The sequence below is a fragment of the Pleurodeles waltl genome, chromosome 12 (genome assembly GCF_031143425.1).
Source record: "Pleurodeles waltl isolate 20211129_DDA chromosome 12, aPleWal1.hap1.20221129, whole genome shotgun sequence".
Lineage (NCBI taxonomy): Eukaryota > Metazoa > Chordata > Amphibia > Caudata > Salamandridae > Pleurodeles > Pleurodeles waltl.
The window spans coordinates 77,611,472-77,627,973 of record NC_090451.1 but is presented as its reverse complement, the minus strand read 5'-3'; the positions used below and the strand labels follow the sequence as shown (position 1 = coordinate 77,627,973).

The 16,502-nt window shown below is 47.4% G+C and overlaps 1 protein-coding gene across 6 annotated transcripts in view; it reads right to left on the bottom strand.

Moving 5' to 3' along the window:
• Window positions 1–16,502, bottom strand: part of LOC138268383 (phospholipid-transporting ATPase IC-like) — a 324,435-nt gene that overhangs the window by 162,809 nt on the left and 145,124 nt on the right. For all 6 annotated transcript variants that reach the window (XM_069217963.1, XM_069217965.1, XM_069217961.1 and 3 more), the window contains 2 exons: window positions 8,047–8,205; window positions 6,736–6,824 (listed from right to left, as the gene is read on the bottom strand). In XM_069217963.1, coding sequence (XP_069074064.1) covers window positions 6,736–6,824; window positions 8,047–8,205 — 248 coding nt within the window. The remainder of the gene's footprint in view (window positions 1–6,735; window positions 6,825–8,046; window positions 8,206–16,502) is intronic.

Here is a 16,502-nt window from a genome sequence, read left to right as displayed (position 1 = left end):
CCCATTCCATTGGCATGGGCACTGCAGGGGCCCCCAGGGGCCCCACGACAACCCATACCGCCATCCTGTTCCTGGCGGGAGAACCGCCAGGAACAGGATGGTGGTATGGGCTGTCAGAATCCCCATGGCGGCGCAGCGAGCTGCGCCGCCATGGAGGATTCTAAAGGGCAGCGGAAAACCGGCGGAAGACCGCCGGTTTTCCGCAACTGACCGCGGCCAAACCGCCGCGGTCAGAATGCCCTGCGGGGCACCGCCAGCCTGTTGGCGGTGCTCCCGCCAACCCTGGCCCCGGCGGTCCATGACCGCCGGGGTCAGACTGACCCCCATAATTTCCATAAAAAAGCAATAATAAATAATACTAACCAAATAAAACAGACAAATTAAGGGTTTGAACTACTGGAGTCAGAAGGTTTCAGTTGTGATAATCAGCAGTGCTTTGGTGATCCTGGAATAATAGTATGGGGCCCTAAATGTAAATTCTTCCACAGTAAAAGTTTCTTTCAAGAGAGTCACACTTGTAGACTACTTCTATCTCACTGATTCACCACTTTGGGTTTACCTTAGATTACAATCAACCCATGCCCTAGTGGGGAAACCCTGGGCAACGTTGACATTCATTTTCAAGAGCATCTGTTATTGTTATCTCCTGGATTCTCCCCCTGTATTCACAGGTGTAACGTTGTTGCCTGTGACATTAGGGACCTGGCACTTAAGCTATTTTCTGATTTTTGGATATAAAATCTTTGCCTACTAATCTTCTAATACTCTGCCCATTTTGCTGAAACACCCTCTCGCTGACCCATTCACTGCTAAGCATTGATAATGAAAGGATGATATTAGACTGACTGTAGGAAGTTGGCTCTGTATATACTATCTCAAAGTGAGAGATAGTGTGAACAGAGTCCTAGGGGGCTGAGGGTGCAGTGCGTGGTCCAGGCGTCGGGTTCCTTTGTTACCAGGCAGTCGCGGTCAGGGGGAGCTTCTGGATCCTCTCTGCAGGCGTCACTGTGGGTGTGCAGGGGGGTCGACAGAGGGTGTCCATGTTGTTGGAGTCACCTGGGAGTCTTCTCTGCGGTGTTGGTTCTCCTGAACTCGAGCAGGGGCCATCGGGTGCAGAGTGTGAAGATTCACGCTTCCGGAGTGAGGCGAGAGTCCCTTTAAAGTTGTTTTCTTGTTGCTGTTTTTGAACAGAGCCGCTGTTCTCTGGAAGTTCTTGATCCTTCAGGTGCAGGGCAGTCATCTGAGTCCACATAGGTTGCTGGTCTTGCTGGATGCGTCGCTGCGCAGGTTCTTTGAGTCTGGAGACAGGCCGGGAGGGTTGGGGCCAAATCAGTTGTCGTCTCCGTCGTCTCTGCAGGGCTTTCAGGTCAGCAGTCCTTCTTCTTTCTTCAGGTTGCAGGAATCTGATTTCCTGGGTTCAGGGTCGCCCCTAAATACTCAATTTAGGGGTGTGTTTAGGTCTGGGGGGGCAGTAGCCAATGGCTACTGTCCTTAAGGGTGGCTACACCCTCTTTGTGCCTCCTCCCTGAGGGGAGGGAGGCACATCCCTATTTCTATTGGGGATATCCTCCAAAACAAAATGGAGGATTTCCTAAGGCAGGGGTCACCTCAGCTCAGGACACCTTAGGGGCTGTCCTGGCTGGAGGGTGACTCCTCGTTTGTCTAATTTTCTCCGCTGGACTTGCCGCCAAAAGTGTGGGCTGTGTCCGGGGGCGGGCATCTCCATTAGCTGGAGTGCCCAGGGGCATTGTAACATGAAGCCTGAGCCTTTGAGGCTCACTGCTAGGTGTTACAGTTCCTGCATGGGGAGGTGTGAAGCACCTCCACCCAGTGCAGGCTTTATTTCTGGCCTCAGAGAGCACAAAGGCTCTCACCCCATGGGGTCAGAAACTTGTCTCAGTGGCAGGCTGGCACAGACAAATCAGTCCTGCACTGAAGGATTGGGTAAAATACAAGGGCATCTCTAAGATGCCTTCTGTGTGCATTGTTTAATAAATCCAACACTGGTATCAGTGTGGGTTTATTATTCTGAGACGTTTGATACCAAACTTCCCAGTATTCAGTGAAGCCATTATGGAACTATGGAGTTCGTTTTGACAAACTCCCAAACCATATACTTAATATGGTCACACTGTACTTACAATGTCTAAGAATGGACTTAGACACTGTAGGGGCATATTGCTAATGCAGCTATGCCTTCACCTGTGGTATAGTGCACCCTGCCTTAGGGGTTTACCTATGTCACAGACAGTATTCTGAGGGAGATGCCATGTCGACTTTGCCTTTTTCTCCCCACCAACAGACACAATCTGCAATGGCAGTGTGCATGTGTTAGGTGAGGGGTCCCTTAGGGTGGCACAACACATGCTGCAGCCCTTTGGGACTTTCCCTGGTCACAGGGCCCTTAGTACCACTGGTACCTTTTACTAGGGACTTATCTGTGTGCCAGGGGTTTGCCAATTGTGGAAACAATGGTACATTTTTAGTGAAAGAACACTGGTGCTGGGGCCTGGTTAGCAGGGTCCCAGCACACTTCTTAGTCAAGTCAGCATCAATATCAGGCAAAAAGTGGGGGGTAACTGCAACAGGGAGCCATTTTCCTACACTGACTCTTTTTATTTGCTTGCAGAACGTGACAGATATCTTAACTTCTTTCAAATTCCATTACCAGTGTTCTCTGTGGTGTCATGCATGAGCGATAACAATGAGTTACTGCATCAGCCTCTTACTATGCTCCTTGTCTTTGTGCCATTGTTCCTGGATCTTTTTAGGTGATTGACTTTCTTTCCACCTGGGCATTATCTCTTAAAAGAATGGTTTCATTGTTATTCCACATCACACAGTTGACACATGTACAAAGAAAACATGTAAATACGAGCATAACGAAAGACAAAGATCAGCATAAAAATAACATAGTAAACATCAAGCATAGAGAAACCTCAAAGCATCTGAAACGTGCAGCCAGGACAAAAGAAAAACTAAAGGAGAATAGGAAACAGGAAAGCGGTAAGAAAATCTTTGCTTACTCGAACCTATAGTATTCCAGCATTGGTATCTTTCATAGATCCACATGCTCCAATACTTTCCTATTGTCAGATCGGAACCATCGATACAATAATGTTAAAAGAGTGTCTCTCTACTTCATCTAATAACATTGAACAACTTCCATAGACTATGGGGGTCATTCTAACTCTGGCGGGCGGCGGAGGCCGCCCGCCAGAGTACCCCCGACAGAACACCGCTCCGCGGTCTGAAGACCGCTGCGGTGATTCTGTGTTTCCCGCTGGGCTGGCGGGCGACCCCCAGGAGGCCGCCCGCCAGCCCAGCGGGAAACCCCTTCCCACGAGGAAGCCGGCTCCGAATGGAGCCGGCGGAGTGGGAAGGTGCGACGGGTGCAGTTGCACCCGTCGCAAATTTCAGTGTCTGCTCAGCAGACACTGAAATTCTTTGTGGGGCCCTCTTACAGGGGCCCCTCGACACCCCATACCGCCATCCTGTTCCTGGCGGGCGAACCGCCAGGAACAGGATGGCGGTATGGGGTGTCGGAATCCCCATGGCGGCGCAGCAAGCTGCGCCGCCATGGAGGATTCCAGAGGGCAGCGGAAAACCGGCAGGAGACTGCCGGTTTTCCTGTTCTGACCGCGGCCAAACCGCCGCGGTCAGAATGCCCTGCGGGGCACCGCCAGCCTGTTGGCGGTGCTCCCGCCGACCCCGGCCCCGGCGGTCCTTGACCGCCGGGGTCGGAATGACCCCCTATATGTAGTTTACGTGACCCCACACCCTGGCACAAGATGTGGAGAGACAGGACTCCTACCTCTCAATGAGGCTCCTACTGCCAGAACTCAAAACTTTTCTTGAGTGAATCAAACATAAATGTCAAATTCAGAGGTTGAGGGAGGGTCACATTTAAATCTATGAAAATTACCAACACTGGAGAATCATAATGTTGGTCTTCTCCAGTCTTGGATCTTTCATTAATTCATCTGTTTGAATGCACAGAGAATAGAAAGAAGCTTTGAGAAAGAGCTGGTAGAACTCCAAGCCGCTGCTCTGAAAATGAATTTGATGGGTATTTCAACAAATAGAGTTTTACAGGCTGCCAACCATTTTATAGAATGACATCTAGCAGCAAAAAACAGCAGTATTATTTTATTTTTTTAAACAGCATAAAAGTGCTATACAAGACAGGGTCGTGTTTATTTTCTATAAATCAGTTCCATACAATGTTTGCCGTGCTACGATCATCATCTTCCCAGCTGTTAGGCACAATCAGGGTTTAAAATGTTCTTTTTTTTTACCACAGTATTGCATTTTTCTAAGTGTAGCAGATGTTTGCTATTTTATTTGGTTTCCACCAACTTGAAATTTGTGGTGTTGTGAAACTCATCGCTGAACCCAGAAAGCAATACATTTCTGAAAAGTATGCAAAATTCTGAATTCAACATACGTCATTTGTGAACATCGCTTATGCAGCCTATACTGATAATTCATTGTATACTGACCATTTGGCACTTCATATGGTATAAATCTAATGAATAAATATGGGTATCAATGAAACCTATGCACTTTGTAAATGTGCCATAGATGCTGAGAGGGCCCCACTTTGTATTTCAGTGTCTGCTTTGCAGACACTGAAATACGCGACGGGTGCCACTGCACCCGTCGCACCTTCCCACTCCGCCGGCTCAATTCTGAGCCGGCGTCCTCGTGGGAAGGCTCTTTTGCACTGGGCTGGCGGGCGGCCTTTTGGCGGCCGCCCGCCAGCCCAGTGCAAAAGCCAGAATCACCGCAGCGGTCTTATGACCACGGAGCGGTGTTCTGGAGGGGGGAACTCTGGCGGGCGGCCTCCGCCGCCCGTCAGGGTTAGAATCACCCCCTTTGTCTAAAATCACATCTTTTCCTCACATGTCTGTGAATCCAAAGCAGCCAGGGTCATGCTGGAGCTTATGATATCATTAGGCACAAATCCTTCTTCATTGCCCAATAGTATGGAAATTCTGGAATGAGCATCCTCTAAGTCAATCAAAGCTACACAAATGCACTTTTCTATGAACATGAGGGTCTCTTGCAGAGTTGCCATTTAAACCCTTGCTTCTTTAGAAACTTGTTCAAATCCTAGAGGTTTAAAATGGGTCTTAATGCTCCAAACTTTTAGGATGAGGAAAAATCTTGAATAATACCCTGGATTTCTCTAATTACTGGCACCAACTCTATGGTGCTTTTGCGTAGAAGTTGTAAAATTTGTTCCTTGATTTTTTCCAAATTTTTGTGGGTCTCCCTCGTTGGAGGTTTTATGGGAGGCTCTTCTATGAACTCTAAAAATGTCTTCCCTGGACAATGTCCAAGACCGAGGTGTCTGAGGACTTAGCCTCGCATGCTTGCTGCACAAGATGAATGCATATGAAATAAGGTAAAATAATTATATATAGACAGATATATATATATCTCACTTGGTCAAAAAACCGTGGTGCACTCAACTGCTGGTGCAAAAGTATGGGGATTGCCCATACCCCACCATTATTTCAAATAAAAAGAAACACTGCATTCCCAAGGAACTTCGATTTCTAAACTTTTAATGACAAATTGCATTTGATGAGTTTTTGGGCCCAGGAACGTTATTATTCTAGTAAAATGGCGGAAAGTATTTTGGCAAGCAAGGTTACGTTATAGTTTGGTATGCATTGTGATAAAAACGGCAAACAAATTGATGGCAGTTAAATTAACTTGGGAAAGAGTGCTTGAAAGCTAGAGGTCATTTATACATCAGCATGAGCAAAGGAAAGGGTCAGCTTGTTGTGTTGAGAACATCAGAATGTATGAAACATTGAGTTAAGGTAAGGTGCAGACTTTGAAAGCCAATTTACTAGTCCACAATTCACACTGTTTTGAAATATTTTAACTGCCATAATGTATACAGAACAACTCCCATAATGCTTTGTCTTAGATGAAGAATATAAAATGCCTAATCAAGCGAAGGAATCAATTCACCGTGAACAAGACGGACCTGTGAAAAGCGTAAGTGGAGGTGAATCATTTAATTTGGATCGAATATGGATGCAATTCTTCATTAAAAACTTTGAAATGGAAGAAGTTCCCTGGGAGTGCAGCATCTTTTTTTATTTGAAATACATACACTCATATATATATATATATATATATATATATATATATATATATATATAGATAGATAGATAGATAGATAATCAAATCCATATTAAACGATGAATATATATAGGTATATAATTATTGACTATTTTATTATTTTAACATCAATACACATAATGTAAGAATATGAATTACACTTCTATAAAAAATAAAGTACAATTTCAATTTATTGATGACATATTTGAATTTATATACATTTAATAAATATTAAATAAAAATACAAATGTTAGTGAGGTTAGGAATTTATTAATAAACATTAAATATGAAGATTTATTGTTGTATCTCATTTTAGTTAATTAGTGTTATGTTACTACTACTAATAATACATTAATTTACATTTATATGATACATAATTTTGCTCGCTGAAATATACAGCACTATGAAACTTTTTGTATTGTGTCATACCAAGATTTGTCTCACCTAGAGCACATTGCTTGACTCACCAGTGACTGACTGAGATCGCAGTACTTCAATCCCTCAGTTGGGGGTACTGATACACCCAGTGAACTGTGCGCAGATCTGCCTGTTGTTGGGCTAAAACTGAGTGACAGGGGTACTCAATCTACTTACCGAGAACACAATCTTATTCATCATTAAGTCCAGTTTGGTTCTCTTCATCTTGGCCTTCCCTGAGTTTTTCATTATCTTAGTGTCAATGCCTAAAAGAAAATACAGTACAGCATAATAGTTTTTGGATAACCCGTATTTGAATGGCACACAATATTAGTAAACTTTAATGCAATGACCCATTCAAAATGTGGATTTGAGTTGTAAATAAAAGATAGAATCAATTTGAAGGGAAATAACCCAGGCGATTTGGGCCAGTTTTGAGCAAGTACTTGATGAGCCATAACAGAAGGCAACACTAATAAAAACCTGAAATATAAAGATTGATAAATGATCCTCACTATTAATATATGCTTAACCCGGACAGCACACCAGATAAATGCTGTAATTATTTTTTGTACAATAGATAACAGCCTGATTAACATGAAGGTCACAATACGTGGGACCGGAATACCTCAACAGACGCCTCAGCTTCTACGTCCCCACCCGCCTCCTCCGCTCCTCTAGCCTCGCACTCGCTGCTGTCCCTCACATCCGCCGCTCCACGGCGGGTGGGAGATCTTTCTCCTTCCTGGCGGCCAAGACCTGGAACTCCCTCCCCACCAGCCTCAGGACCACCCAGGACCACTCCGCTTTCCGGAGACTCCTAAAGACCTGGCTGTTCAAGCAGCGATACCCCCCCCTTCTTCCCCTAGCGCCTTGAGACCCGCACGGGTGAGTAGCGCGCTTTATAAATGTTAATGATTTAATGATTTGAATACGTAATTCAATATCTCCTGTTCAACAAAAATAAATAATGTATAGGTATCACTACCAAATCTGCAAGAAACACAGTGAAAATCAGAAAGTGACTCACTGTTGCACAAATGAAGCCAAAGTAACATAGGGCCTGATTTTGAGCTCAGAGTATGGATGTTACTCCATCAGGGCATTGAGTCAAATAGTCGGTCACCCTGACGGAGTACTCGTACTCAAAATTATGGTACCATCCTTTGACATTTTAACTTGTTTTTGTTTTTAAAAAAATAATCTCAAAGCAAGATTTTTGTTTTTGAATAAACAAAAACTGATGAGCCCCACTCCAAGAGCTTTTTCCCATAGTGTGAGGATCATTTATATGTTTGTAATTTCCCTTGCCGCCACATTTTCCACAGCGCTAAGGGAAAGTAAAAACTGGTCATATGATTACTCACTGTAAATTGGGCGGGTGGTCAAATGGTCAAACCTCCAATGGCCCTTACTACATCAGACCTTCATTAAACAAGTAGCTACTCTCATGAGAAGCTGAGTCCACGATAAATCTGTGATGCCAACCTGCATAAATGACTAGTCCATAGCAGTTTGCTGTGTTACGGATACTGCAACCCCGCAAGAGCATCTTCTCATTATCCAACGGGTATTTTATCCCATTCCACTCCAGAGTTCCAATGAAAGTGTGCATCTTGCTGTTGGGTTCCTCACAAATCACTTTCCCTGTCTCACAAAAAAGGCAACATTTATGACAGAATAATTTAGGCAAGAATATTTAGCATACACATTTTTATGTCAAAATTGTATTTAAGTCACCCATTCACAAACCTATTCTAATCCTAGCTTCACCCTTAACCTAACATTAACTAAATACTAACTCTAACAGTCACCCCACCTCAGAAAGACACAAGCAGGTCCATCAAGCAATGACCATAATAAAAACTGATGAATACCACAGATTTCTACAGTGTGCCTAGGACAGTCAAATCTATATATATATATATCTTCACTGAAAAAACAAAAGGTTAAAGTGACATTATAGTTCGGAATTGTAAGATTTTTCTTAAAATGTTTTTAAAAACACTGTGGGGGTCATTACGACGCCGGCGGTCGGTGGTATAGTGGAGGTATTACCGCCAACAGGCTGGCGGTACCTACCTCCACTATTATGACACTGGCAGTTTGGCAAAAGCCAAACTGCCAAGTCACCACACCGACCGCCACGGCGGTAACTAACGCCGGGTTTGAGACTTCAGTCTCCAGTCCGGCGGCCATCACTAGGCCACCCATGGAATATGGTTTCTGTACCGCCACTGAAACCATGGCGGTAGGCATTTTCAGTGCCAGGGAATTCCTTCCATGGCACTGATAGGGGTCTCCCCCGCCCCACCCCCCTCCCCAGAGTCCTGCCCACCCCTCTCCCGACCCCCCGCACATTTACACACGTACCCGCATATACATACACACCCATACACACACATACACACATTCATCCACGCATTCATACATTCATACATACTCACAGCAACACTCATGAACATACATCCAAGCACACACGCAATCTCACGACACAAAATGCACGTACACTCACACCCACTCATGCACACACGCATTACACATGCATGCACGCATTCACACACAGTCACACACACCCCCACACACGCACACAAAACCCCTCACCCCCCTCTCCTGTCAGAGAACCCGACTTACCTGCTTGATACTTACCTGTAACATGATATGGTAGGTGGTGTTTTGCTGGTGTGGCGCAGCTGCTGGCAGCAGCGCCACCTTACCGCCGCCCGCCGCCATGACAGTTGACGGAATTCCGCCAGCCTTCTGGCGGAATTCCGTCTACGGTCATAATGCCATCGGTAGCCACGACAATGGTATGTTGGCGGCTGTCGCCGTGGTGGTAGGCGGCATGTGCCGCCAAGGTCCTAATGGGGGCCTAAGTCTTCATTGAAAAAAACAAAAGGTTTCAAGGGACTTTATAGTTAGGTGAAAATGTCAGTTAAAACATACTGTTTTAAACAAACATAACCACTGGAATTTGTCACTTATAGTTATCTCAAGTATCTATAACTAATGCCCTTGGTGAATTACAACTCGTGCCTCCGCCATGCAGTTTTGTCATTATTGATGCCACTGCAAATATTCCTGTGAGATTATCAATGATGTCATAGAACATGTCGTCTATTATGTAATATGTGGGGTAATTAGCAATGCATGGTGAGGGCGCGAATTATAGTTACCTTAGGGCACTAATGCGAGCAGGGAAACTATTGTGCCCCAGGGATGGTCTTTCCGGGATGCAGTCTGTGAGCTGGCCTCGAGTGATGTGTGTAGGAAAGTACCCTCTTTTTGGCATGGTTAACCCCACTCTTTGCCTGCTGTCAGTATGCTTTAACTGTTTTCACTTGGATCCTGCTCACCAGGATCCCAGTGATTGTGCTCTCGCACTCTAAATTTGGCTGCTTAGGAATTTGCACACCCCACAATTGGCATACTGGTGCCTCCACATAAGTCCATAGTACATGGTACTTGGATACCCAGGGCATTGGCCACCAAGCATTCCCCATGGGTTGCAACATGTATTGTGCCACGCCTGGGAGCCCATGCAAAATGTGTCTGCAGTCCTGCCATTGCAGTCTGCGTGAAAAGGTGCATGCACCCTTTCACTACAGTTCAATGCACCAGGTCACTGTAAGTCACCCCTATGGTATGCCCCCCTAGCCCAGAGGGCAGGGTGCAGGTCCCTGTGTGCGAGAGCACCCCTGCATGAGCATAGGTGCCTGTATGAACTCTAGCTCAATTACACTGGACTTCATAAGTGCGAGGAAGCCATTTTACCTGTGTCCAGCCACATAATGGTAACCCCAAACATAGGCATGTTGGTCCAGTAAGTCACAGCGAGACCCACTCAATACACATGAAGAGGAGTCCCAAGTCACTGGAGCAGCAGGCAGGAGACTGAGCTTTGCACGAAGGAGTGCTGGGGCTACAATGAGCCTGAAGATCCATTGGAGGAGAAGCAAACAAGTCTTGGTAGCTACAAGAGTAGCGGTGCACAGGGGTACTGTCCAGCACAGGGCGGCAAGGGCTTACCGTCTCCCAAGTTGGATTGCTGGCAGAGTGGACAAAGGGGACCACTCCAGACCACAATTTGTGATGCAGGGGACGCAGAGGAGAGCAGATCCATACAGTGGGTCATCTTTGCAGCTGGTGCCTGCCGATGCAGGGGAGTGACTCCTTCACTCTAAAGGAGATTCCTTCTTACTTCTTCTGCAGACTGAAGACTCGCTGCCCTCAAAGGGTGCACAGCCGGGGAAATGTTGCAGTTGCTGGAAAGAGCCAGAGAAACAATGTTGCAGAGAGGAGTTGTAGCTGTAGTTGCAGATTGTCAGTACATGGAGGGTCCTGTTGCAGTCCCAGTGGCCAGAAGATTAAGTAAACAATGCAGAGGAGTCCTGCTGGAATCTTGCAAGTCGAATCTGAGGACCCACCCAAGAGGGAGATCTTAAATAGCCCAGGAAAGGGGTGACCACCTATCAGGAGAGGGCTGTGATATCACTTACCTGATTTGGCGACTCAGATTCTCACAGGGCCTCTATACACCTTGAATTCAAGATGACAGAATCAAGTGGCCACCTGGAGGAGCTCTGGACACCACCCCTAGGTTGGTGATGGACAGGGGAGTGGTCACTCCCCTTTCCTTTGTTTAGCTTCACACCAGAGCAGGGACCGGGGGCCCATAACTTCTTCCATAACTGGTTTATGCAGGAAGAGCACCAAATGTGCCCTTCAAAGCATACCGGGGGTTTGGGGAGGCTACCACTCCCAACCCATGCAACAACTATTTTTAAGGGAGGGGGTGTTGCCTCCCTCTCCCAAAGGAAATCCTTTGTTCGGTCTTCCTGGACTTGAGTTGGTCAAGCAGCATGAGGGCAGAAACCTGTCTGTTGGATGGCAGCAGCGCGGCCTCCCGGGAAAAACCTGCAAACTGGTAAGAGCAAAGCTCGGGGTCCTCCAAGAAACCCCCAGAGTGCATGGAATCATACAACCAATACTGGCAACAGTATTGGGGTATGATTCCAACATGTTTGATATCAAACTTGCCCAGGTTCAGCGCTACCATTACGTAGGTTGACATAGGCAGTAACCTGTGTCCAGTATATGAGTAAAATGGCGTCCCTGCACTTACGAAGTCCAGGAAAATTGAGCTGGAGTTCGTAGGGGTGCCCTCACACACAGGTACTTGCACCCTACCCTCTAGGCTAGGAGGGCCCGCCATAGGGGTGACTTATAGTGACCTGGTGCAGTGACTTGTAATGAAAGGGTGCATGCACCTTTTCACACAGGCTGCAATGGCAGGCCTGCAGACATATTTTCCCCATGCGCTGCAGCATGTATTATGCAATGAGCCCATGGGTTGCATAATACATGCTGCAGCCCATGGGGAACCCCTGGGGCCCCCATGCCCTGGTAACCTAGGTACCATATACTAGGGACTTACATGGGGGCACCAGTATGCCAATTGTGGGGTGTACTAAGTCAGGAGTAAACACATTTAGGGGGAAAGAGCACAATCCATGAGGCCCTGGTTAGCAGGATCCCAGTGAACACAGTCAAAACACACTGACAGCAGGCAAAAAGTCGGGTTAACCATGCCAAAAAGGGTACTTTCCTACACAGGTATCCCCTATTAGTGAAGTATAGCCAGCGTCTAGGAAGCCAGGGCTCTCTAAAGGTAGCTGTGGATGAGCAGCCAAGACTTATCTAGGAGACATGCAAAGCTTATGCAATACCACTATAGTCACACAGCACTTGCACACATAAAAGAACCATACTGTGTTACAAAAATAAAGGTACTTTATTATGGTAACACAAATACTTAAATACTGTATAGGCAATATCCCAATTGGAGGTAAGTACACAGACTATTATATACACATTGACAGCAATAATCATTGGTAAAAGCAATAGCAAATAGAGGGGGCCGTGGGGAGGGCCAAACATATACTAAAAATGTGGAATGTGAAAGGCAGTCCCCAACCCAAGGAAAAGGAACCAGTAGATGGGAGTTGAAGGAACTAGGAACCCCAAGAGGTGAGTACCAGAGTATCCCCTGCAACCAGGAGAGCAGAGTTAAATACCTGGTTTTCTGCTAAAACAAACAGGAGGACTTTGGAAAAGGACTGTGCAAGACCCAGATAAGACTGAAAGAAACCAAAGGAGGATCCTGACAGAAGAGGACCTGAAAAGGAAGGGGACCATGTGCAGTTCGTGATGGAGTGTTGGGCTGTGGCAGGAGCCACTACCCACCCTTCTCTGGATGGATTACCAAGTCGACGGTGGATGAAGAAGATCAGCAGTGCAGCACGGGAGCAGCAGAGGAGTTCCAGGAGTGATGCAAGCGATGTCCCACGTCTGTGGCCGTGATGCAGTCAGTCAGTGGTGCTGGAAAACCACCAACAAACCTTGGCAAATTCCAGAGTCTGAGAAGAAGGTTCTGCAAGGCTGAAGAGGACCAGCAAGGTCCAGGGAACTCGACCCAAGGAGGGGAGTCTGAGCACCACAGGCGACCCAAGGGCAGCAGGCAAATGAGTCGCAGTGAGGCCCACTCAGCACACCTGAAGAGGAGTCCCATGCCGCTGGAGCAGAAGGCCGGAGTCTGTGCTTTGCAGGAAGGAGTGCTAGGGCTGGGGCTACAATACGATCCCTTGGAGGAAGAACAAACAAGCATTGCTAGCTGTAAGAGTCACAGTGCACAGGGGTACGGTCCTGCGAGGAGGGGCAAGGGCTTACCATCTCTGAAGTTGGAGGACAGCTGATAGAGAGGACCAAGAAGACCACTCCAGACCACCACCTGTGATGCAGGATTCATGCAGCTGGTCGTCATTACAGTTGGTGTCTGCAGATGCAGAGGAGTGACTCCTTCACTCCAAGGGAGATTCCTTCTTACTTCTTGTGCAGGCTGAAGACCTATCGCCCTCAGAGGATGCAAAGCCAGGGAAATGTTGTAGTTGCTGGAAGGAGCTGGAGAAAGTTTTTTGCAAAGCAGAGTCGGCACTGGAGTTGCAGATTGTCGGTTGCTGGAGGGTCTAGTTGCAGTCCCGGTGGACAGAAAATGAAGTAAACGATGCAGAGGAGTCCTGCTGGAATTGTGCCCATCTAATCTGAGGACCCACCCAAGAAGGAGATCCTAAATAGCCCGGGAAGGGGGATTGGTCACCTAGCAGGTTGACCACTTATGAGGAGGGGGTGGTGACATCACCTGCCTGATCTGGCCACTCGGATGCTCCCAGTGGCCTCTACCTACCTTGGATTCAAGATGGCAGAGTGAAGTGGCTGCACGCAGCGCTGCCCTGTGGATTACGACCTTGTTCTCTGAAAGCCTTTACATGGCAGTTACACCGCCATGAAAAGGCTGGCGGAGAAAAGGTGCAGGGGGCCACAGGTGGGGCTGTCCACTGCCCATGCACTTGGCATGGGCAGTGCAGGGGCCCCCCTGCCCAGCACAGTCACACTGTTCAGTGTCTGCTTTGCAGACACTGAACATTGCGAGGGTGCAGGAGCACCCTGTGGGCTACAGCATTGCCGCCTGCTCGATTATGAGCTGGAGACACTGCTGTAGCATATTTCCCGCTAGGTCGGCGGGCACAAACTGAGGTTTCTGCCCGATGATCTAGCGGGAAACTCATAATTACTCTAGCGGGGTGATCCCCACAAAGGCGGCAGCCACTCTGTCAGGAGTTTGGCAGATGGGCTTTCCCATCCGCAAACTCAAAATGAGGCACTTAATTATAATAGGTGGGGTCTTGTAGATCCCCCCATGCCCCGGCGTCCGCTCCCTTGTCGCACAGGCATAACAAAGGACTCTGCAGCCCCGCAGTGCAGAGGGCCCTCTGAGCTGCAAGGGGCTCCCCTCAGCAAGCACCTGGACTGAGTGAGTCCGGAGGGAGCCCCCTCCATGTTCTTTGCAGGGAAGAGCCCCTTCCAGTTTCAATACGTCACTGTCTCGCCTAGGCAATTTCTAACAATTATGGGTGGGGGGGGGCGTAGAACCCCCACACAGACCCGGGAACCATCACCTACCTGGGACTGAAATAAAAGAAAATAGGGGGTCCGTTGCGGATCCCCGGCCCTGGAAACCACATCCACCCTGGGGCAAATTCAGAGGGGAGCGGCGCAGCCCCCCACAGACTATTGAATTGAAGCCATACATGGCTTTGGGGACCGCCACTCCTGCTATGTCCTGGGGTGCCCACCCCTGGGACATAGCTGTATGCTGTGACTTGGCAGGAACTTTGACAGCTCCCGCCAACTCACAGCAAGCACTCCGTTTCCAGTAAGCGAGAGCTGTCAAACAGAGCTCTCTGCATGTTTAGCAGCTCCGTGTATGTGACAGAAATGCCGGCATCCACAGGAGGCAAAGAGCCGGCTAGGACCGCAGGGGCTTCCAGGCTCCCCCCGCAGTCACCGGGTCCCCAATGAAGGTGACTGGGTGCCCTGTGGGGCACCCAGGTGACTTGGCTGGGACCCTGGGGCCATGATCGGCCCTGGGAGGGGCACCACATGGCCCACTCCCCCCCATTTTTTTTTTTTAGCCTGGGCCCCAGAGATGTGGTCCCGGGAGCAAAAATCGGCCAGGTAGGGGGGTAGCACGGCTTCTCACCTCCACACTGGACATTCAGCCAATGAGGTAGCACTTAATAACTAACCAGTAGAAATTGCTCCAGTTGGATAGACATTTTGTGCAAAACTGTGGACTTACTGGGCTTGGTGAAGGCACAGCAAGTGTGTTTACTCCACAATTCCATATTGAAAAACTATCCTTCGTGGAGGTGAATGCACCTTTCATATATCGGAGCACAATCACAGTCTCTCATACCCACTCTTACACCCACATAGACCATCTCATACCCAGACAGACACCATCACAGCCACTCTCACATCCAGAGACACCCTTTTACACCTATTCTCACAACCAGCGAGACAGGCCCTGTGGCCAACTCCTACTGCGCACGGCCACGGTGGGGTTGGGTGGGCAGAGGGGTTTGGCCACAGGTACTGGCCGCAGGCTGTGCATGGCAGAGGTTGGATTAACGCATAGTAATGACAGTTACTTTATGTTAAAAAACACAGAAATTCACTGAAAAATACAAAGGTTACAGGGATATTATAGTTAGGAAATAGAATTAAAAAACGTTAGAAATGTATTTAAAAAACCAAAGGTTACATGGACGTTATAGTTAGGTTCTGAATTTACTCGCACAAAACCAGAGAAATTCAGCAGTTTGAGTTATTTCAAGCAACTATAACTCGTGGCCTAAGGTAAATATAACTCGCGCCCTCGCCATGCACTGCTAATTACCCCAGATATTACAGCCCCATGACAACTTTTATAACGTCAGTAAAAATATCAATGAAACATTAGAAGCCAAATTCTTGAAGAAAAAACTGTGCATGCTTTTGGGTGGAATTGGATCACCTGCAAAAATGTCCCACTTGTGTGAAGACTATCTTTCATGTTATATAAAGTTAGATTTTTTGTAAGGTGCCCGCTTGGACGACCCTTAACTGAATGGAGGAAAGACCAAGTTTCTCTTATTTGGCAAAGCACAGACACTTTGGTCAGGTGACTGGTGGCCTACAGAGTTAGGGCCAGCTCAGTGCCCTAAGAGAGTAGTAAACAACCTGGGTATTCTGGTAGATAACAAATTATCTTTGAAAGATCAAGTTACTGCTATCTGTGGTGCATGTTTCAACATGCTACGGTTACTAAAAAAAGTATTCTCTTGGCTCTCTATTAGCTATAGGGGAACACTGGTCCAGGCCGTTACCACCAACTGTCTGGATTATGACAATGCACTTCTGTAGCTGCCAATGAGACACTCTTTTCCAAATGTCAGGTGGTTCAAAACACCATAGCCAGCCTAGTCAGTAGACTTCTTGCTGGTGCCTGTAGGAAAGTACCCTCTTTTTGGCATGGTTACCCTCACTTTTTGTCCGATGTTAGT